The sequence below is a fragment of the Odontomachus brunneus genome, unplaced genomic scaffold (genome assembly GCF_010583005.1).
Source record: "Odontomachus brunneus isolate Ranch 3 - 2012 unplaced genomic scaffold, Obru_v1 Obru_scaffold_164, whole genome shotgun sequence".
In the NCBI taxonomy this organism is placed as follows: domain Eukaryota; kingdom Metazoa; phylum Arthropoda; class Insecta; order Hymenoptera; family Formicidae; genus Odontomachus; species Odontomachus brunneus.
In genome coordinates, this window is record NW_022639614.1 from 364042 (window position 1) to 387927 (window position 23886).

Consider the following 23886-nt stretch of genomic DNA (forward strand, 5'->3'; position numbering starts at 1 on the left):
TGACCAGTTTTTTCGACGCGGGATTCGTACGCTGCCCGAAAGATGGGAGAAAGTAGTGGCCAGCGATGGACAATACTTTGAATCATAAATGTATAACCAATTTTTTACAATAAAGCCTCGAATTTCGGAAAAAAACGGCGGAAGCAAAGTTGTACACCTAATATTTTGATACTAAAAATATATATGATTTGTATTGATTTTATTTGTATTGATACATATATATTTTGATACTTGAAAATATATTAATATACTATATATAGCATGTAGTAATTAGGAAATTAGATACATAGTAACTAGAGAAACTTAAAAAGAATATTTAAAGTCTCAATCTATATTTTTCTTACAGGTTTACAGCATTTTCATTCATTGTCTTGCCGTTTCAGCAACTAGACTATGGTATATATAATTGAACAATTTTATTAGTATTTTAAGAAATGAAAACTTTAATACTTTTGAAGTATTATAAATAAAGTTGCTTTCTTTCATCTAAGAGACATTTCAGAGATTATCAGATGTACACTTGATGAGAATGTAAGAAAAATGTTATTTAATCTTATGCATTACTGCGGAAAACAAGAATTTTTGTGCATAAAAAGTTATTAAAGCTATTAAAAGCAATGAGTCTTATCAAAATTATCAATAAATTACTATCTTACCGTAATTTCATCGTGAGTAATCGTCACTTTGAATCTGATGGCAATTTTACATCTCTAGTTCACACGCGTAATTCGAATCAAATTCCTCCGCGAGGTGCGACGTGCGTGTCCCCGAGTACGCGTTTATGAATGGACAAACGGCGCAGATGGATTCCAAGGTGTTATCGCTCGCGGAGGATAGAATTACGGTGCGGAATTCTTCAAGCGTCGTCATACAGACGAGTCAGGCGGTTTGAGAACCGCTAGCATGCTGATTAAGAAGTATTATTTTGCATCGTTATCGAGCAACCGTCGCCGTCGTCGTGCACACTTAAGGGTCAAAGCAGGCCATCTTGGAGATAAACGCAAAAAACAGTACGAACCTTGGTCAGACAAAGGAGGAAGATTTAGTTATAATCGTTCGTTCTGAGAGATAACACCGCTCTAAACCTCATTCCTATTTCTAAAACTAGATACTCAAGGAGAATAAAAATATAAGAAGGAGAAAATTCGCGATTCCCAGCGAACGTGATAAAATATAATCATTCCGGAGAGAAACCTCGGAGAATCTTAATCTTAAAACCCTAAACATCAAAAAGTTACGTAAACCGTAAGCATGAGTAAACTTTATTCGAAGCATTTTCATTTACTCAACTTCCGAAACAACGATTGAGATTCAATCCTTTCTTTTTAGTCGCTGTGAAAAACATCGAGGAATATGAATCCATTAATATTTTCGTGGTTAAGTGAAATTGAAGAAAGTTGGAATGAAAAAACAAAACACAAGTTTTTAAGAACGATTATATCTGAAAAGTTGTCTGGGTAAATTTTATCTATGTTCTTGTTAAAAGAAATATTTAGGTAGCTAAGGAGTGGATGTGCGAAATATTGGAAGTTTTCAAGAAAAATAAAAACTTTTTTGGAAATTCATTTTTTCCTGAATGATGAAACTTTTAAAAAATGTGATATAAAAAATCTGAGTGCAACTTGATAAATTTGTTGCTGCATTAATATAACAAAAAATTTACTTTATTATACGATGAAAATTCAATTATTAATTTAATACCGTATATTTGTCTCTCTTATAAATGTAATTAAAAAATTAGAGTTTCTATCTCCGTCATTGATTGTCTCACTTCGTGATAATCTTGATAGTTTATCTGGATAATTAATTAGTCGAATTCTAATCTCTAATCTCCGTGGTATAGGTTGGTATAACAGATTTGTCGTGCTTGTTAGATAATATAGAAAATAAAATTACTTAATTTCAAAGGATTAATTATCTTTTGCGAATAAAATGAGCAAAGTCAATTCGATATATTTTTAGACATTTAACGAGGAGACTTCCTATTTTTTCTACCGCCCAAATCTTCCACGAAAATCTATTAGAAAAATGACAAATGTTTTGCTTTAATACATAAACAATATTTTCTTATTGTGCAACTTGGGGAAGGTATATATATTCAGAATCCATTACATTATTTACTAAAAAAAAAACCTTTGTCTATAGACTCTTAAATATATTTTATTTTTAAGTACTCAACTTATCGGTACACTCAATATTTTGTTCTGATCATGAAACATTTTTACGAGTTCTGAAATTTTTCTATAACTGAGAGCCAACGGAACAGACGTTGACTGGGGCCGTTTCGTCCGCGAAATGTTGAGATTTTCTTTTTAGCTGAATTGCTGCACCGGAACTTCGTTCCTTTTCTTTTCAACACTGGATTATATAGAGAAAACCGGGGCTAGTTGCCTTATATCTTAGAATTTTGAAGTTACAACTTCTCAGACAACTAATTGTTATGACTGACTGTACAAACATGATAGAAGCAATTTTCTTCTATGTTTTAATGTCCGCCACGATCCTGTTATATTTTGTTTTGTAATAATCAAAATATGAACATGCAGCAACGTAGTCTTGCCATGATATCAAATTCAGTTATTCAGTAGCGCGGGTTAATAATATCACATAAAATATGTATCCTAATTAGTAGTTCCAGAATCTCCGCGAAAGGTTTATACAGCTCTCCTGTCGGTCTTTAATTATGGATCAACTTTATCCCATCTGACCGTATGCATAATTTCAATCATTTTATGAATGAAAATTGCATTTATTACCAGAAATAATATATCATACATTTGCAAAAAATTTCATTCTAGCTAGTAACACAATAATATATCATACATTTGCAAAAAATTTCATTCTAGCTAGTAACACATCGCTTAATTTCAATCACGATGAAAAATATTAATGCAAAATTTCGTGAAGTTCGAAAATTTACTTTGCTATCAAATCAGTTTTTTCTATTTCTTAACTGTAATATTATTCTGAATGTAATAAAACCCAGGGAAAAGTATTTTTATGTTCTAAGAGGACCATTTCGCGATTTTGCACACAGAAGAAAAGAATATTCTTGTTTGGAGAATATCTTTATTGTTGGCGTTTTAAAAATAAGATTAATGTTAAAATAAGATTATATAGCGTTGAACGAAGATAAATCAGTCTTCTTAACTGTAATATTATTCCGAATTTAATAAAACTCAGGGAAAAATATTTTTATGTTCTAAAAGGACCATTTCGCGATTTTGTACACAGAAAAAAAGAATATTCCTGTTTGGAGAATATCTTTATTGTTGGCGTTTTAAAAATAAGATTAATGTTAAAATGAGATTATATAGCGTTGAACTAAGATAAATCAGTCTTCAATCAAAACAAATGTAGTCAACACAATCATTTTCTCATATATAACAAACAATATTGATATTCTTGCTTATATCTAAAAAAAATGATTGTGTTAATTTGATTATATATTCATCTTGATTAAAGATTAATAATATATAATCAAAAATATTAATATTGTAATATTGTTATATTGTAATATTATAATATTAATATTGTATTATTTATGAGAAAATGTGTTAATTTGTATATAATCTCATTTTAATATTATTTAAAAAATGTCAACAATAAAGATATTCTTCAAACAATAATATACTCTTTTCTGTGTATATATTCACTATTCCTCTCAAAATAAATATTAAAAGAAAGTACATGAGCAACATAACTCCTGGGGCAATATAGCCCCAGTTTCTCCTACTTGTTTCATTCCAAAAAAGAAGTGCGACCTAGTTTTAGCTTCAGCTAAAAAGAACGGACCTATTAATCCTGTTATTTAAATCTGGACACTCGTAACGACGCTTCTCGAAGAAGAGACAGTGGACGAGTCGAGAACTCGGAGACCTCGAGTCCAAACTATCGGAATTCCGTTCGCGAGCAACTACTCCGTCGGTCGTCAGCTACTCGAATCGAGATGGAGAATCGCGAGTAAACGCGTGACCTTGCCCGAAGACAGCCAGCTCGCGCGTCGATTGCTCCCTCGTCTCTCTTTTCCCTCTCTCCCTCTCTTTCTCTCTCCCTCTCCCCTCCCCTAGAAGTATCGTGTGTAAACTCTCGGCACCAGTAGGTATATACCTTCGCGCTTGAAAATCGCAAGCCGCTATCACGGCTCGAGAGAGCTATATCGTGACGTGTTTGATAATTCGACAACGAAAGGCGTTCCACGCGAGCCTCGAAAGGTGAAAGGTCAGGCAGTAACCAACAGCCTGGAAGACGCTCAAATATCTAAGTACAGCGCGCCCGATTCGGAAGTACCAATTATCAACCAAGCTAAGGCACACTTGACCCTGTACGCTGGGGCTGTTTTAATGCCGCCCAGTCGGCGAAACCTTGTAAGGTAGCTGAGACACCGCGATTCTCGCGATCGCACGAGAGTATGCGCGTACATAATGCGCGCCTCAAAAACGTTCCTCGGCGTTAAGGACGCCTCACCAAATTCTAATTAATTCAATATGCGATTGATTCAGCCGGCAGAGTTGCCAACGTGGAAAATGAAAGTTTCTTGTTAAAAAACAAGAAAAAATTCTCTTGGTCTTAATAATCTATACAGAGAAAAATAACACAGAGAGTTATTAATAAATAACACAGAAAAAAATCATTCTGCTGCTATGAGAAATGATTACTTGGCTGTAATATTAAACTTACTAGGATTCAGAATGTATTTTAAATAAATTTAACACTTATGATGATCTTATGATAGATTTGCGGATATAACTTATAAAATACTTGAAACAAGTAACATTTATTTGAATACAGTATGTACTTTTCTGTGTGTACATTTAATATACTAATGCGCAGAATTATTAATTTTCTGTTAATTATTAATTTACTGTACTGAGAAAGAAAAGATAATTAATCTCACTAAAATTTTTTTTTCGTTGTCAACTATATCTTCTTGTTGTTCTAACAGAAAAAGTAGCAATATACATGAATATTTTTGTTATATCATTGCAACGAATTTGCTAAATTTATACTTATTGTAATAAAAATTTACAACAAAATTTTTAATCTTGGGCTATATGTGGCCGAAATTACTATATTTGTTTAAAAATGTTACGCACATTTGACTTTTACTACAAAATTATCGTAATTGCTTGAGTGTTTTTTATATCATATATATTCGGTAAATCTTCAAATTTACTATTTGTACAGTAACTTATACAGCAATATCAGTATAGTGTAGCTTTATAAAAAACATTGTAAAATAAAATATACAAACTTAACATAGTTTTTACTATATTTTCTCCGTGCACATGTGAGATTATTATTATTAATATTACAGCAACACGCTTGTCACATAAATGGTTTTTCTAATTATAATTTTTCCATTATGTGATTATGCTGGTAAATATCAAACACTTTTGGACGACAAATTATGTAACTGAAAATTGCTGTTGACAATTTTCTCGGTTGGTTATCGATAAATTTAACACATTAAATTCCGTGTTGGTGACCGACGCTATGATATTACCGTGCCTTACCTTATCTAAATTAGTGCATGAGATATAATTGCATTTGGAAACTTAGTTATACATAGCCAATGGAGAACTTCGTTGAAACGAGGTAAAAAATATAACATGTACTTCAGTTACATTTATTCATTATTCGTATCTTTGCTAATTTAATCGTTAGTTAAATTTTAAAACACAATGAACGCAAATCAACGCGGCAATCAACGTGTTAAGCTTAATCGACGAGATTAATTCAAACGCCGGAGTTGCCTATGTGGAAAATAAAAGACAATTTGTCGTCAAAACGAGCCAGAAAAGTTTTCTTGTTCTCTCATTATAATCCACATTTAAAATTGCTTTTAGCCGTGTATCAAGAGTTTTATTTTCCTGACGCGGAATTATTAACCTTTTTGTTATTGTCAGGCGACAAATTGCATAGCCACGAATTGCCGTTGGCAATTTTGCCGGTTAATCCTCTATTACGCCATGTTACTTTCAATGGAAAGTGTCATATCCACACGCAAAAAATAATTCTGTTGGTGCAACCGAATTTTCGGTTGCTCAGGGATTAAACGAAAACTCGGCTGTAAGAACAGAAAAATTCCTTTATAAGGCTTCTGTACAGTCAATTGTTCTCAGTTGCCTCAACCAAATTCTAATATCATTGAATGTGCAGACGAATATTTTCGGTTGCGACAATAGAAATATTAGTTTTCATAACAGAGATATCGTTTCTGATCATCTAATTTTCAATTGATTCCTATTTGGTTGCACCAACTGAAATTTTTTTGCGTGCATGTATTTATATATTTCTAAAATCTTCAATGTTACGAACCCCAATGGGGACTTATTAATAGCTCTAGCAATATACAAAATATGATATGAAAAAGTATTGGAATGTTATAATTTTATAATTTAATGATTACATAAATTAACGCTTAACTGGCTCTTGGCTCTTTAGTCCTTTTTCATATCATATTTTTTAAAATCCGATGTTTTGTTCACCGCGAATCATAACTTTAAAGCAATGATATTGACACCAAATATTTCGCTTATATATGTGAGAAAGAATATTATAGTTTTCTTTTTCATATAAATTCTTTTCAATTTCATTGTATTTCTGTAAAGAGTAGTGCAGTAATAGACTATCAGTAAGATCTATATTGCCAAAAAACAAATTTCGCTAGAGGCATGACAAATTTTTAATAGCACATGTTTCAATTCCTAAAACATATAAGTAGTAATATATAAAATGAAATTCAATTACTGCAAAATGTCGATTTGTTCCTCGGTTGCAGAATACAATAGTAACTTTTATATATAATTAATTTTCATATAATGAAACATAATTAAATATAATTAATTTTCATATAATTATATTTATATTCATATAATTATATTTCATTATAATTGGCGATATAGTTATGTTTCTTGCGTTATAGTTCTTGATATAGATCTTGATATAGTTATATTAAATGCAAGAATGATCCAACTTAACACCCCAATTCAAATTATGATTTTTGAATCTTTTCTTTTTACCAATGAGTAATCTAAATGTCTTTTTATATAAAATAAAAATCCAAGCCTTGTACGCATCCAAAATTAATTAAATTAATTAAATTAAGTTTTTATTTTCTTTTAGTTGCGTCTTTTTTAAGAGTTAAGTTTATTTTAAGAGTTAAGTTTACGAATTTATTTTAAGAGTTATTTTTATTTTAAGAATTAAGTTTACGAATAAATGCTCTTAAAAAGAAGAAGAATTGATCGTACTTGACTTCTTGAACGATGGCGAAAAACCACAATGCTATCTATACTTCTCATATATCAAATTTTTATCCTCACTTTTTTCGAAACGCACTTCATTTTGTATCATTCCCCTCATTGTATAACTACGAAAAACATTTCTTCACGTAGCAGTTACACTAAGAAAAGAAATATGTAGAAAATAGTAAATATTTATTTGTGATGACGCTAGTAACATATTTACTTAAATCTAAAGCTTTTATTTAAACAATTGCTTTCACGAAAAACTAAAGTTTTCTTGAGGTTTTAAGGAAATGTACATTTAAAAAATATTTTACATTTTTAAGTAAATATGTTATTAGTACCTATTAAAAAGTAAATATTCCTTATTTCTTGAATATTTTTGTTCTCAGTGTAGTTCCTACTTCTTACGTTTTTTCTTGCGTATTATTCGAAGGGGCAGCCAGACACTTTTAAATTAAAATTCAGTTGCAAAGTTCCCACAATCCGTGTTTGTCATTCTCATGTTACGTCATTTCTTTAAGCCGACATCGGGTTTCAGAGGGTCAGTTATCAGTTAGTTTAATCAGAACGTGGCGAAAGTTACCCTGTAAGGGTCTTGGCACGTAGAAAAATTTTAATCGTAACCGTAAGGTCGTAAGAAAACTGACCGATCACAGTCGATTATTCCTCGAACGCAAGGAGAATAATCAACTCTGATTGGTCAGTTTTCTTATGACCTTACGGTTAAAGTGATTTTACGTGCAAAGGCCCTAAGATTCGACTGCGCCCCGAGTGCAGCTCGAATGCCATTAATGCAGCCGATTGTACCGTGCCATGCCGCCGCGTCGGTGCGTCGGCGGCGGTGGCGGCGGTCCGGATCGGCGGCGGAGGACGATCAATATACGGCGGCGTGCCCGCGAGGACGCGCGCGAGCGCGCCTGCGTCCTCGGCAATGCCGTGGAGTAGATAGGTAGGTAGGCTGATCCGGGTCCAAGTCGTCAGCACACCACGCCAAGAGACGACTCCAGTAGTCACGGTAGAGCCGGCAGTCGTACCTACCTACACCTACCTACCTGTCTCTATCTACCTACCTGGCTGACTAACTAACTACCCGCCTGCTCGACCTATCCGGGAGAGAGAGAGAGAGAGAGAAAAGAAGAGGCCCACCGACCTCTCGTGCAATCCGCTATCGTGTGCTCCGTATCCCCGCGGCGAGAATCGATTCTGCTCTGCGACACGACAGACCTGCTCCACTTTTTCCCGTCTCTCTGTGTGTCTCACTCGCTCTCTCTCTCTTTCTTTCTTTCTCTCTGTCTTCTTCGCCTCTCTCCTCCTCATCTTCTCTCTCTCTCTCTCTGTCTGCCTTTTTGCCTGATTCCTCCTCTCCTGGTGATTCTCTCTCTTTCTCCTCTCTCTCCTCCTCGAGAGTGCCGTCGGGGAAGACGTGCAGGGGTGGGTCACGTACCTGGTCCGACGACGGTGACGACGACGACGACGACGGAGACGAAAACAGCGGTAGTCACCGTCGCAAATCACGACTTATGCGTCTGTACCGAGCAGGTAACACTCTCTATCTCTGTATCTGCTTCTCCGCCTTCTTCTCTCTTCTTTTCTTTTCTGTTCTCTCGCAGAGAGAACTCCATTTTCTAGAATATCGAGAAACGTTGCACTCTTGCCCGTTGCATTTCGCTCGTTCTCTCTCCCCTTTCCCCCTCTCTCTCTCTCTTTCTATCTCTCTTCCACTTCCGTCTCTCTTTCTCTTGCGTTTTCAGCGAGTGCACGTTTTCTCTTCGCGGGGTGCCACCCTGGAGTCGCGAAGAACAAGATCGCCACCGAGTAGACCGACGAGATTTAGAGCCGATTTTTCAACAGCAGCTTTGAACGTAGATTTTAGTTCAAACTCTGTTCTAACAAAGTGTGTCTAACGTATTTAAACAAGGATTAAACTTAAGCCTAAGTTTAAGCTACCACTGAAAACTCGGCCTTTAAGGTGACTTTTTCCAAATTTCGATTAATCTAATGGATGATTAGCTGGCAGAGATTTAGTAATAGCAATTTCTAATTGCGTAGTTTTCGGCATCAGACAATAAGCAAAAGATTCATAACTCTGTGTATATTAATAGAAAATGTAGAGTACTTAACATGTGGCCGCTAGCAATTTTACACACAGGATATAAGATTCTATACTCGCTTTGACAACAAACTGTCTTTTACACTGAGAAGATGATATTCGGAAATTTATTTGTGAGAATTTTACATACAGAATGTAAAATTCTATACTCGCTTTGACAACAAACTGTCTTTTACACTGAGAAGATGATATTCGGAAATTTATTTGTGAGAATTTTACATACAGAATGTAAAATTCTATACTCGCTTTGACAACAAACTGTCTTTTACACTGAGAAGATGATATTCGGAAATTTATTTGTGAGAATTTTACATACAGAATGTAAAATTCTATACTCGCTTTGACAACAAACTGTCTTTTACACTGAGAAGATGATATTGTGAAATTTATTTTGTATAAAATTTCTTTATGTGAAACAAGGTTTATTTCTGTGAAACAAAATAAACTGTAAGAGAGTAAACTTTATATTTCTGTGAAAAAGTAAACTCGCCAAGCAACTTTCAGGTATTTCCTTCTCAGCGTGTTTTCTATTTTAGCAACTCTGCCGGTTGAATCGTCGATTAGCTTGATCAGAATTTGTAGGAAGTCGTCACCCTTGTGTCGTCTGCTCCACGATAGTCTGAGGTTACTATCTCTTTCGTCATACAAGATAAATAACTCACAGTGTTCGGAAAATCTTTCTAAACACTCGACAAGTGTTTGAATTCGAGGCTGAGATCGCGAAGCAGAAGGCAGCGGACATTCCTCCGGCTCCTCTGTTTCGTGACTCGAACTCGAAATTAGTAAAGCAATTTTCGTCGGTGAAATTACGCGACGGGATAATCAGTGTGCAGCAAAACGTCTCTTCTCTCTTTCTTTCTCTCTCTCTCTCTCTTGTCTGCCAAAACGCATCTGTGAAAATACTGTCGGCCGACGTGGCAGTAGCGCGCGCGTTTTCCTGCCTTGACAGCTGCCAACGTGTCTCAATATCGCCGCTCTCACGTAATAACCAAGATATTTCTGAGCAATGTGGACAGATATGTGTTTCGGTAATTCGCCAAGCACGCGCGTTATCCAGATATTGCAACGCTGTAACATTCAAACAAAATAAGATAACGAAGTAAAAATGAAAATTGCTGATATATCTCGGTAAATCAGAGCCACTCATGAAGAAATATCTCCTACCAGAGAAAGAAAGAAAAAGAAAAAGACATGTTGATTCTCCTTGTTCTTTGTCAACATGAGACGAGGAACATCGACAAATATCCGTTATTCTGCATTGAGAAAAAAGTGATATTTTTAATTATAATCGCATAACGAAAGAATTGTAGTTAGTAGAACCATTTTTTTCCCTGGTAAATATTATTAGACTATCAGTGATAATAATCTAACACTATGAGCAAAAATACTTAAAAATTTATTTGATATAAAATTTATTCACAGAAATAAACTTTATATTCTACAAATAAATTTTCAAGTATTTTTTCTCAGTATATACAATATGAAAAACGTTCAAGTAATTATAATAATCTTGTATTAAATCAAACAACATAACATCTTTAAACAAATATATAGTAATTTCGGTTATAATTCTATATGGTCCATAATTATACAAATTTGTAATTTTTATTACAATATTTTTTCCGTGTATAATTGGTGCCAAAAGGAACTATAATTTTAATGAAATTAAACATTTTTTTTCTCAGCATACTGCTGTTATTAACACAATCCTCCGTGGCCTTCGTTAACTAAAATCATTAGTCGAATTAGAAACACACACTTATACTAAGAAAAGTATTAATTTATAACTAATAATAAATCGCACGTAGTGAAAGAATTGTAGTCAGGGGAATCGTTTTTGTAGTACGTGTTACTATAGCATTACTGATAAAAACCTTATATGCAAATTGATAGTACTATGTTTTATAACAACAATATAAATATAATTGACGTCAAAGATAACTGTAATTTCAGATACGTTAATTATTTCTTTTGCTTAGTGCGCTCAGAGATTATTAAGGCGGCCAAACAAAAAAAAATCTCTAACTCACTATGATCTGAAAATTATAAGTCGCACAATTCTCCGTAATCATCATTTCGCATTTATATTATCTAGAGGCACGCAAGACAAAGATACTAAACTAAAATCGACCTCGATTCTATATGATCAAGAACTACAATCTTACCACCTCGATGTGGCTTAAGAAAACTCACGGACGCGCGAGCCCGTTAAATAATGCTTGAGCATTATGTCAAAACTTTGCGATCGAGTTTCTCTGTGAGAATGCCAGCGAGAAACGTACTTTCTCACTGGTACGCCGGTTAATTGCGCGCACTTTGCAGTCGCGGTGGACTACTCGCGACGAGCGCGCAGGGAAAAGAGAATCCGAACGACGGGCGGCGACAACGACGACGACGACGACGTCTGTCGTATTGCTCTCCTCATTATGTCGATATCGAATTAGAGCAGGACGATACCGTCTTACGAGAAAAAGGCACCTTAATAAGCAGCAGCGATTGCCTTAATGGAAAAGCGTTACTTATAGCGCGGTAAATGGAGCGCACGAATCAATATTAGTAACACTAGTTATATTGTAAACAACTATACGCCGGGTGTAGAATTACGAGCCCTGCTATGCACGACGAGAGAGAAGGGAAGAGAGAGAGAGAGAGCGCAATACGAACTCTTTGGGAAACGCGAGTCGCATTCGAAATCTCTCTCTCTCTCTCTCTCTCTCTCTCTCTCTCTCTCTCTCTCTCTCTCTCTCTCTCTGGAATACCAAATCGATAGGATATCCTGCGCCCCGACGAGAGGGTAGAGTACTGCACAGGCGGGGGTGGAGAAGTGTCTTATTATTTCGCGTCGCGTACGACGGAATATCCGAGACGCTGAATCGATAGGAATTCACCTCCTCTCCCGGTTATGTCTCATTATTTATAGCACGAGATTAATTTCACGCGATATTTTAACGGCCCCGGCTCGCCGTTCCGTACTTACCTATGTGTGTATGTGTGACACATTGTCTCGTTTGCCGAAGTGGATTGGTAAAAAAGCAGCAGTGCTTTCGTTATTTTATGGTGAGAGATTCGCGTCTCTTCCCTCCCCCTCTCTCTCTCTTTCAAAATAAACGATTTCTCCGTGAGACATGTTTTTCCATCAGGTAACGAAGAGACATTCGCGATGAGGCTATTCTCGATGAGAAGCACACCTTATACACGTATAACATTAATATCGCATCGTAATATATTCCACTGCGAATTCATATTAATATCATAAGCGCACGAAATGATATTTCAACGCATGCCATGAATACCTCGAGATTAATTTTGCGCTATAAATAATGTGGCACCCTCAAGAGAGAGAGAAAGGGAGGGAGAGAGAGAAAGAGAGAACCCTCTCTATCGATTTGGTATATTATTAATACTGCATATATATTAATAATACGCTCACAAATAAATCGGGATAAATCAAGCAGGATCGCCAACACACGCACACACATATTTTTACCCGTTACTACATACAGCAAAATACATACTGCATTACAAGTAAATGTTACTTGCTTCAAATATTTCATAAGTTTATATATCTGCAAATCTATCATAAGTTCCATAGGCATCGAAATTTTTTTTTTAAATCTATTCTGAGTCCTAGTAAGTTTAGCATTCCAATCAAAAATATTAAATTAAGGTACACATTCGGCTTTGCTTACTTATATAAAATTGAACCAATCTTTTCCTCGATAAAGCTTTATAATATTCTTCTAAAGAGAATAAAAATTTTTCTTTCGAATACATGATAATGAACCTTAATCGAGTTTGTGATGAGTATATTTTAAGACTATTATCAAGAAAATATTTTTTGTTGAAGGTAATCATTACTTAGAAGAAGAAAAGTAAATGAAGTAATTAGCAGTATAGTAGTTTTCTTAGCAGAATATTTATTTCTTTGTAGGATCGCCAGATACCCAGATGTATAATACAGATTTTACCATCAATATTCAGCGAATATTAAAAATATCCCGATCATTAAATATTCCAAGCTAAATACCAAATTATTGAATACTATTTTAACTTCTCAGTCAGTATTAATTTTATGTGGGAAACCGTTTCATAATATATTTTGTGCTCGCTATTGTCAATTATAATTATAAAAAAGGTATAAATTATATTCTCTTATATAATCACATTCTAGCTATAATATATTTATTTATCTTTATCGTAAAATTGTAAGTTTGTTGTGATACATTCTTAAAAAGATATATATTTTTTTAAATTATATTTCCTATCTTTTATTTGGAAATGTAGCGATTTTTCAATTTTCTAACAATCTTGACTTTACAGACAGCAAAATGCATACTGTATTCATGATATATTGTTTGAAGCAAACAGCAAATTTTGATAATTTCTTCTTGTATTTCTTTCATATTTTTATTTTGTCATTCTGTGTGATAAGTGCAACCTAATTAGTGTCACAAGCGTCTCAATGTTGCTGAATTTCGTGACTTAAAGTTGCTGTGTAAAGTTTACGTACATACATCAGTCAACAAGGAAATATTTTTTGCTCAAGACAACCATTACGCAAAGGGAGAAATGTAAAGGAGAAATTTCGCTTTTCTCAGCAGCGGTATGCCATCTTTCTGTGTGCACCCGCTACCTAGGCGAGCCTTCATTTATTCGTGAATCGACTGCACTTGTTCCCGAGCGAGACTGGCGTTTCTCCTCGTCACTTCCGCCGCAGCTCATCCACATTTCCGCGAGCCTCCTCTCAAACAACGTCCAGCGCGCGACCCTCGCCCTCGACTATCATGCTGCTGTTGTTAACGCGATCCTCTGCGCCACGTGATAATTATTCGAACGGTCGTTAGCCGAAATCACCAGCTGAATGTGAGACGCGCCTCGCTCAGATGACCGTCCGTCAACCGCCCCCTCGGAAATTCCTCTTTGAAGTTACTCGTGCACATGTTGCCGCACTCCGCCCGCGCCGGATCGAAATTGCACTGAGGGAGCAATCCGCTCCGAATAGGATATCTTCTTGCTGCCGTCGTCGCCGTCGTCGTCGTGGTAGTCTTGTTGCTTCCGCTATCCGGAACACACACGCCCCAGTGATTGGCTCGTTGTGTCGCGACAGCCTATAAAGTGACGATGACGATGATAAGTGCGAGGTCAGAGCGAGAGACGATCGACAAGATAGTCGCGGCCGCGTGAACAACAGAAGGAATATAAAAGGAAAAAAGAAACGTATTATTCAATACGCGAAAGAGTTGCGCGACTCGCGACCGGATGATTTCCTCCGTGAGGGTAATTGCTACGAAATTAGGAACTGTTGAGTCTCGTCAAAATTGAAGGCTTCAGACTCTTCTCTTTCCCTTTCTTCTCCTCTTTTCTCTTTTCCTCTCTTCTCCTCTCTCTCTTCTTATCTTCTCCTCTCCTTTCTTTTCTTCTCTTCTATTCTCTTCTTTTCTCTTCTCCTCTCTTCTCGTCTCCTTTCTTCTCTTAACCTTTTTTTCTTTTCTCTTCTCTCCTCTCTAACTCTTTCACGTTAAATGCTCCGATACTCTCGCGAGAGAAACTCGAATACTAGAAATAAAATTACTAAAACGCAAACCAATAACATGGAGGATACGTGACTACGGGAAGAGAAAGAGGGAACGTCTGCTTGCGTGTCATGAAAATCCCTCGATATTCCGATATCATGTTACTCCGGCGAGGATCAATTTACAGCGATTAAAATTGCACGGATGTTCGTAACCTAATAAATAGGACGGAAATATCGGGTCGAGAACCGCAAATAACTCCCTTATTGATGGAAGCATTAAAGCGGGACGGTTGCAAAGCGGAGACGCTTTATTCTGGCATGCAATTTGGATTGCAAAATGTATTCGAGCTGTGCACGAAAAATATTCACGGTGGTTATTTCTCAACAAACTCGTCTCAACGTTTTCATCATCATCACGCACATACTGTGTCAACATTTTATAAAATATTGATAGTGTTAAGTATTAATATCTAAGTATAAGTGTAACATTAAGTATAAGTATGAATATTTTATACAAAACACTAATACTCACAAAATGTTAGGTAAATAATTCGTGAGATATTAATAGAAAGATCGTATTTGTAGGAAGCAAGCGAAAAAGAAAGAGAGAAAAAATTAGTAGAGAGTGGTCGTCTGAAACCGGTCCGTTTTGCTTTGCAGAAACATCCAGGGTATCATCCAGAGGGAAAGGATCGGCGTATAGCAAAGGCGGCGGCAGTAGGACATTATTATCCGAGGCACTGGCAAACGGCAACACCATCACCCACGATCCGTGCAGTCGTTTGTTGTTGCGCGTAGCCAGTGAGTTGACGCCGGCAACCTGGTACCATCCAGGCTTTCTTCTTAGAGCCACGAGCGACGGACAGGCAGCGTGTATGATCATTGAGGACTACTCCCCTCCGCCCACCAAACCGAGGAGGCAACACCTGCATCAAGATACCACCCAACGATTTCTGAATCACCTGGTCCTGCCGAAACACAGGACTTCAAAATTTTCCAGGTGCGCGTCACGTCGATCGGTCGCGATCAATCTGAAGCCGAATTTTCCTCGGCAGCAATGTCGACACGTCCAGCCTTTTCGAGCCATGAAATAGACAAGGGAATTTTTTAATTAAAGATTGTAATTTAGATCTCATTCCGTAAAATTTGACCAGTGTTATATGGGAAGAATGCTATTTACATAGCACTAGTTCTTTATTTAACGATTTTAACGATAGAAGTGATCGAAAAAACGGAGCTTTTCGCGAACTAAGCTCTGAGCGACCAAATGGATAATAAAATTATTCTCTTTAATTTCAAGTAAATTTTGCTTTGGAATTATAGAATTTTAACATGTCGCTTAAATAAAAGGATGTTATGTTAGAAATTGAAAAGTCATAAATATAACAGGGTTATGCATAAATTACGATATTTTTTGTCTGCGTATAGACAACTATATATGATATTGCATCTGTTATTTATGTAGATATTAATTTATGGCTATTGTTTAAACAGTATGGCTTGCTAAAAAATTAATTAAGAAGAGTTTATATTGTTATCTTGATGTAAATTTATAAAGTTTGTGTTTTAAACAAGTTGGAATTCACAAAATAACTGTAAATAATTTAATTATTCTCTTTGACATATTTTAATATAATTTACAATATTCTACATAGTTTGCTGTCTACATGAACAAAAGGAACCATGTGTTGAAATCTATCCCTGATAATAACTTCTTCGTTAAAGAACATTTTCGTTAAAGAAAAGTGAAATTTTCACAAAGAACAGCGCTACGTAGATTGTAAGCGAGAGATAGTCTATATCTTGTATATTTTATGTAGGTTGTGAATCTTTCTGAAAATTTCGCGAGTCCTGCGACTTTTGGGGTCGAATACTCACGGAGTACTCTTCTGTCGTTACGCTACTAAAAACGACAATCTTGTTTCTTTCAGTAATAGGCATCGGAAGCTACAGCCATTCAGAGAAACGTGACTGGCGTCAGCAGGTAGTGCGGCAAGCCTTACCGCGGATAACGAGAAGAAGCACCCTGACTCGACACGTCACATACAGCTACCAGCGGGTAGCCGCCCACGTCGCCTGGCCACGTCGCCACGCAGCTGTCAAACTGCCGCTGAGGAACGTGGGAAGGAGATCTAGGAGAACGAGGACGAAGACGTTACCCACCTGAAGGAGAGAAGGAGGAGGGGAGGAAAGAAATCGCATAAATCAGGAGCATCACGTTGAAAGAGCTGCTCGAGAGAAAGAAAGAAGGAAGGAAGGAAGGAAGGAAAGTGAGGCCCAATCCTCCCGTCGCCTTTTGTTGAAAACCTCTTCACAACGACGTCGCGTGAGATATTGCTGTTATCCGGAAGGATCGCTAAGCCAGTCAGGAGCAAGAAGCGGAAGCCGTCATCATGGGGAGCGTCAACGTCAACCGCAACATCAGCGATGCCTTCTATCGCTACAAGATGCCTCGCATCCAGGCCAAGGTAGAAGGCAAAGGCAACGGCATCAAGACCGTGATCGTCAACATGGTGGACGTGGCGAAGGCGATTGGCCGGCCACCCACGTATCCCACCAAGTACTTCGGCTGCGAGCTGGGCGCCCAGACCCAGTTTGACTTCAAGAACGAGCGTTACATCGTGAACGGCTCGCACGACGCCACGAAGTTGCAGGACCTGCTCGACGGATTCATCCGCAGATACGTGCTGTGCCCGGCGTGCGACAATCCGGAGACCGATTTGATAGTTAGCTCCAAGAAAGGCACGATCTCGCAGGTATGCAAGGCCTGCGGCCATCATGGCCTCCTTGAGAGTAACCACAAGCTCAACACATACATCCTCAAGAACCCGCCAAGCTTGAATCCGGCGGTGCAGGGCAGCTCGCTAACGGAGGGTAAACGCGGCAAGCGGTCGAAGCGCGCAGCAAACGGCGCCGACGCCGCCGCCGCAACAACCAACAACGTCACCGTCGCCTCTCCGACGACACCAACGACGCCGACCACCGCCACCGCCGCCACCACCAACGGCAACCGGTCTGGCTCCCCGGAAAGCGTACACGACAACGCCGCGGACTTGATGATAGCGGAGCCACCCCCGCGAAATCTGGCGAACGACGAGGAGGACAATGAAAAGTGGGCGACGGACGTTTCGGATGCGGCGGTACGCGCCCGTCGTCAGGACCTGACAGATGGTGCGAAGAGCATGACCATGAGCGATGATCTCGAGAAGAGCGAGAAGGAGCGCATGGACATGTTTTACAAGTTGGTTAAGTCACGCCGCGACGCTGGTCAGCTCGACAACCATAAGGAATTAGTTGCCGAGGCGGAGAGACTGGAGATCAAGACCAAGGCGCCGTTGATTCTTGCAGAACTGCTGTTCGATCAGTCGATCGCCGCCCAGGCGAAGAAGTATCGCGTGTTGCTGTTGCGTTTCACTCTTAACGACATCAAGGCGCAGAGGTATCTGATACGTGGCATCGAGCAAGTCATCGCACTCCACAAAGACGTCTTGATGCCGAAGGTGCCTGGGATTTTCAAGGTGAGCACTTGCGACAGTCATTTTCGGGAGTGCACTCCCAAAGTTTACACGACGGTTTGGACACGTGTTTTTCGTTGAAATTTCCATGATGCGTATGCAATAGTGTGCGTCGCAAAACAATTTAGACTAAATGAACTACGAAGCGTGGTCAATATTCCAATGAGAGAATTTATTTTTGGATAATTTATTCTCTTATTAGACCATTAGCTACGCTCTGGAGTTTATTATGTCTAAACCGTTTTGCGACCTACTGTATTAATATGTAATGACCTTTGACCTTTCCATTACGGGGAACTTCCAAGTTTTGGAAGCCAAGCGAGGAATGGCGCTACATAAATAGAATAGACACGAAATAGCTTACATTTTATTTAAACCTGTATATTTCAGCTCTTATTCTCTCTCTTATCGATAAAAGTGTCTCTAATGCCCGTTTTTATCAACTTTGGTTAACTTAACTGGCTGGTTATTCCAACGGAATTAATCCATCGTATTATTCTTCGATTAAAATTGACAAATGCGATTAGAAATGGGCATAAATGACTGAAAATCAATCAGCTTATAAGCCACATTTAGAGGTACCTTTTAATATTGAATCTGTTCTTTTCAGCTGCACTACTGAATTGGTGCAATAAGTTAGAATGAGAAAAGATATACTTGTCTCACTTTAACTTATTGCATCAGTTCAGCAGTGCAGCTGAAAAGAACATACCAATTGTCTTGACATTGACTAAGTTGACACATCAACTTTATCATACTGATGGCTTCCAGAAGTAAATAAGCTAATATTTTTTTAAACTATATTAAGTTTAAAGTTAATAGCCCTTAAATTATTAACTTAATTTACGTTAAAAGATTAAATTTGTGAATTATTATTAAGAAAAGATCTTTTATTTAAAAAAAAAATATCGATTGTCTTGCATTATTTGTAAGAAAAAATATTGGCGCTTAGAAAAACAAAAGAAATTGTCATTATTTCTTTTTTTTTTATTCTACATTGTTAGTAGCTCGCGATGATTTAAGCATTGGTGAGAGAATTATTTTAACTTGTATAAAAAAATTAATAAGTTAATGTATATTTTAAATAACTAGTTTAAATAACAAAAAATTGATTCGTTTAAAATCAACTAAATTAAGTTAGAAATTATTAACTTTTTAACTTGACTGATTAACTAGTTATTATTCAATGCTGATGACTTATAGTAAAAAGTAAGCATTATTATTATTAAATAAACTTTTATCGATAAAAGAGAGGTTATGAAATAAGGACCTTTATCTTTGATTGTACTAGAGACGTTCAGATACAAAGCCATTCATAATTGCTTTTCTACCTGCAGTTGTTCTACGATGCCGATATTCTAGAGGAGAAGGCGTTCGACGAATGGTCGAGCAAAGTCAGCAAGAAGTACGTCTTGAAGGACCTGTCCCAAGAGATTCACGATAGAGCCGTGCCGTTCCTGACGTGGTTAAAGGTCGCCGAGGAGGAGGAGTCTGAGTCTGAGTCTGATTTGGAAGTGAGTGTCTGGTCGGATGAGATTAGGCTTACTTAGAAATATTAGCCCTATAATCTTGCCTATATATACCGTGTAATACTCATACCAGCTGGTTATTTTACACTTAACATTATCTTTATTTCGACAATACATGTAAATAGTACGTTAAATTGCGTCTTCTCGACGCGCATGTCGAGAATGATTGCGCAGCTCAGTGTGCCATCGTTTGCATACGTTGCCGAGAAATTGAGGTAATTTAGTAAAAAGTTGCTATTTGGTGTGTGCATCAAACAAAGTATAAACAAGCGCTATTCCACAGGACTGGGAAAGGATGCGTTCAGAAAACGCGATGCTTGTGCAAACGTTGAGTATGATTGTTGAGGAATACTTTTAGATCTATGATAAGTCTAAAAAAATGTCTCAATAACAGTAGACACAACCGTTGTGTTTTCTGGACACCCAAAGTTGCTTTTCTCAAAGTCATTTGTTACTGTTTCACGTAACTTCATCTTGCAGAAATAATCTTACTTTTACCTGTTATTTCTGATCACTTTCAATGGGAAGTTACATTTTAAAAATAATTTGTTACCATTACTGTTATTATGAAAAATAACTCTTTACATATTCGTTATCGTCATATTCAAGAAGTAATAGATTATTACAATTTTCTATACTTCGTTTCGCCAAATTCTAGAATTTCTCTTTCTATTTTTAAATTCGCCACCTCCAATCCCATGTAAATGCATTCTATATATATAAAGTTGTGAGAAAAGCAAAGATTATATATAAAGTTATTGTTGCGCTAATAATTAGTTCTATTACCGTTATTAATGGAGGAGAATAACTATGTTACTATGTCGTTACTACCCAATCTTCTGTTTATTTGTCTAAAGTCGGTTTTCTATTACTGAATTAGTGTACACTTTTGGAACTTAAAAAGAGACAGATATATAAATAAAACTTGATGAAAGAAAGATGAGAGAGAACTAGTACAGCCAGTTCAACAATAAAAGATAGACTCTACATTTCACACATCACACATACATATATATTATTGTGTAAGATCAACATATGCCTGTTACAACGTTATCTGTTTTTTTCCAGATTGAGTATGATGATAGAGCCAAACAGCAATCTCTGAAACAGCAGCAACAGCCACCGCCTGTGCAAAAGCCCGCCGCTACCAACGATGACTCCGACGATGACTTCGATATCGATGCTATTTAAAAAACAGCAACAGCACACAGTTGTCAGACGCATACGCAAACGGACGAGAAACATATTAACGTCCACACATACGTAATAAGAAGAATAATCATTTACCCTACATGCAGAAAACACGTGTACAAACACACAAACATACACATACATACACAACACACGTATCACATGTACAACAAACAGAACCGGATACAAAGAGCCGTAAATGCAATATCAAGTTATACGCAAATTATTAGGATTTTCGTTGTTTTAGATCGTTAAACGATGTTACGATGCCATGTATGTGTAAAGAAGAAAGAAAAGAAAGAGAGAGAGAGAGAAAGGGCAAAAAAGAAATTTTAACAGTTTCCGAATTTATAGGAATGTGATTTATCTTTGTACAGTGTGTCATCATATTTTTAATTGTTTTAACGGTGATGCTGTTACGCATTCGCCATGAGGTCGTTATTATTTCATTGAATTACTGATATTATTATCATCATTGAATCTTTTTATTGTTATCGAACCTTTTACATATTTGCTCGATGCGCGTATACCTTGAAAAGTGCATGAGTTCCAGAGAAAAAGAGATAATGTTATAGTTCGTGATACGTTGCTGGATAATTGGCCTGCTAAAAACGTTCTCTATTGTATCTACATTTACTATTCTAATAATTATTCAAATAAATATGGTTTAATTGCAGCAGCCTCCTGAACGTACTTTTCTTTCATTGTGAGGAGGCATAAGAAGTATCATAATTTTTGCACATATAATTTTCTTTCCGGGATTCCGGCGTGTCAAATTTCAAATAATTTTTTTTGTGTTTATAGAAGAAATAATATAATATACTACTAAAGCCCATTAATATTTCATAGAGTTGGGAAATAACGTTTTTTCCATTGTTTTTTCTTCAATGACTAATATAATGAAATATTTTTTTTCATGAATAACAGCAATTGGTCACATCCTTTGGTTACATCCTAGTAGAAGAATCTATAGGGAATGAGTGGCAACAAATCATAAGAAGCTCTTTATGAGTAATAGAATGAGTAACGCTATTAACAAGCAATGACAACAAATTACTTCTAAGTAGAGTCCTAAATAGATAGAAAAGTAACATTAAAAATGGATAGGTGCAATATATTGCAGTCATTTTGTTTTTTATATTCGACAGCCCTGATAAAAAAGTTTATAGAGAACAATAGAATAAAATTTTATCGATTTGAATATGGATTTTGGTTCGTGAATTCACAAATGTGAATAGTATTCTATCGTATACAATAGAATACGATAGGTAGTGATAGAATTTCTATTGTCAGTTTCCTGTATAATACAAATAGAACTAGATAAAATACGATAGGATTTATATCTGATACTCGCGAATGCTGATATTTACGAACGATAGAGCTTATAGAAAACAATAAAAAAATTGATAGAAATTCTATCGTTCTCTATCAACTTTTTTTTTATCAGGGAGACCTAGCCAATGGGATCTAGTCTCTAACTATACTGAAAGAAGATATGTGAAGACAGAAGTCAAGATAGATTAGGGCGGAATAAAAATTTACATAAGTAAAAGCACTTGTCATAATCAATAGCTGCTTGCTTATAACTAACTACATCAAGCTGCAGTTGATGTTACCTCTATGTTCTACTATCAATGATAATTATATCATTAACCTTTATTCGTTCACCATGATAAGAAACAATATCATGAGCTGAATCACATGATTTAATTAGCTAATCAAACAATTTTCCTTATAATGTTGCTTCTCTATTTATTTAGAACTCTACTTTTAAGAAGTAACTTCCAGTTCTGGAATTTGATTTTCTATTGAATGTAGAAAACGAAATTTTGCTAAAATTCGGTCTAGAATACATATTTTTTAATTTGGGAAAAGAATATTTATATTATGTTATCAATGAGGACAATTTGGCAGTAAATACATATTTTTTTTATTTCAGAAAAATACAGATATCTACACAAATTGATAACAAACGCTATAAAATATAAGATGTAGTAAAAAGAAATCCATTATTTTTGCATGAAATGAAGGCTTTATTTAGCATAATTAGAATGATCCGATCTAGGTCAAATATGCACCGTTTTGTTCGATAACTTGTTGCCATTTTGAAGGTAATTCCACTATGCCTCTCTCATAGAAACCCTTGTCCTTATTGGCAAAAAACTGGGACAGTCGATTTTCACAAGCTTCTCTTGAGGCGAATTTTTCACCAGCAAAATCATTCGCCATAGACAAGAACAGGTGGTAATCACTTGGTGCCAGGTCCGGACTATAAGGTGGATGCATAAGAACCTCCCAACCAAACTCCCGGAGCTTCTGGCGAGTCACTATCGATGTGTGTGGCCTGGCGTTGTCCTGATGAAACACAATTCCTCTTCTATTGGCCAAAGCTGGTCGCTTCTGAGCGATTGATTCCTTCAGACGGTCCAATTGTTGACAGTACAGGTTCGAATTAAGAGTTTGGCCGTAGGGGAGCAACTCATAGTGGATGATTCCCTGCCAATCCCACCAAACACACAGCAAAGCCTTCCTGACCGTCAATCCTGGCTTGGCCACCGTTTGCGCCGGCTCACCGCGTTTCGATCACGACCGTTTTCGCTTGACGTCGTCGTAAGTGACCCACTTTTCATCACCAGTCACCATCCGCTGCAGAAATGGGTCGATTTTGTTGCGATTCAGCAGCGATTCGCAGATGGAAATTCGGTCCATGAGGTTTTTTTGCGTTAACTCGTGTGGCACCCATACATCGAGCTTCTTTTTGTATCCAGCCTTA

At 36.7% G+C, this 23886-nt stretch overlaps 3 protein-coding genes across 4 annotated transcripts in view; 2 read left to right on the forward strand and 1 right to left on the reverse strand.

The window, feature by feature from the left end:
• LOC116851003 (zinc finger protein 622) overlaps nucleotides 1-678 on the reverse strand; it is an 18897-nt gene extending 18219 nt beyond the window's left edge. Inside the window, exon 1 of the mRNA XM_032829957.1 lies at nucleotides 657-678. The gene's annotated coding sequence lies outside the window, so the exon portion shown is untranslated. The remainder of the gene's footprint in view (nucleotides 1-656) is intronic.
• Nucleotides 1-17087, forward strand: part of LOC116851004 — a 29380-nt gene extending 12293 nt beyond the window's left edge. Inside the window, exons 1-3 of one of the 2 annotated variants that reach the window (XM_032829960.1) lie at nucleotides 8213-8792; nucleotides 15539-15878; nucleotides 16810-17087. In XM_032829960.1, coding sequence (XP_032685851.1) covers nucleotides 8774-8792; nucleotides 15539-15878; nucleotides 16810-16849 — 399 coding nt within the window. In that variant the 5' untranslated portion in view covers nucleotides 8213-8773 and the 3' untranslated portion in view covers nucleotides 16850-17087. Of the gene's footprint in view, nucleotides 1-8212; nucleotides 8793-15538; nucleotides 15879-16809 lie in introns of those variants that run through there. The other variant, XM_032829959.1, reaches the window with a different exon arrangement.
• A 148-nt stretch (nucleotides 17088-17235) lies between these two features.
• On the forward strand, nucleotides 17236-21789 carry LOC116851002 (eukaryotic translation initiation factor 5). The gene is made up of 3 exons (XM_032829955.1): nucleotides 17236-18396; nucleotides 19731-19907; nucleotides 20991-21789. The coding sequence occupies exons 1-3, from the start codon at nucleotides 17272-17274 to the stop codon at nucleotides 21111-21113; spliced, it is 1425 nt and encodes a 474-aa protein (XP_032685846.1). The 5' UTR covers nucleotides 17236-17271; the 3' UTR covers nucleotides 21114-21789.
• Nucleotides 21790-23886: the final 2097 nt, after the last annotated feature.

Excerpts from the sequence above, each read along its gene's own strand:
- LOC116851002 (XM_032829955.1), top strand. The coding sequence starts at position 17,272 with ATGGGGAGCGTCAACGTCAACCGCAACATCAGCGATGCCTTCTATCGC. Across the intron at positions 18,397-19,730 it reads AGGTGCCTGGGATTTTCAAG|TTGTTCTACGATGCCGATAT; the intron begins GTGAGCACTTGC and ends TTCTACCTGCAG. Across the intron at positions 19,908-20,990 it reads AGTCTGAGTCTGATTTGGAA|ATTGAGTATGATGATAGAGC; the intron begins GTGAGTGTCTGG and ends GTTTTTTTCCAG.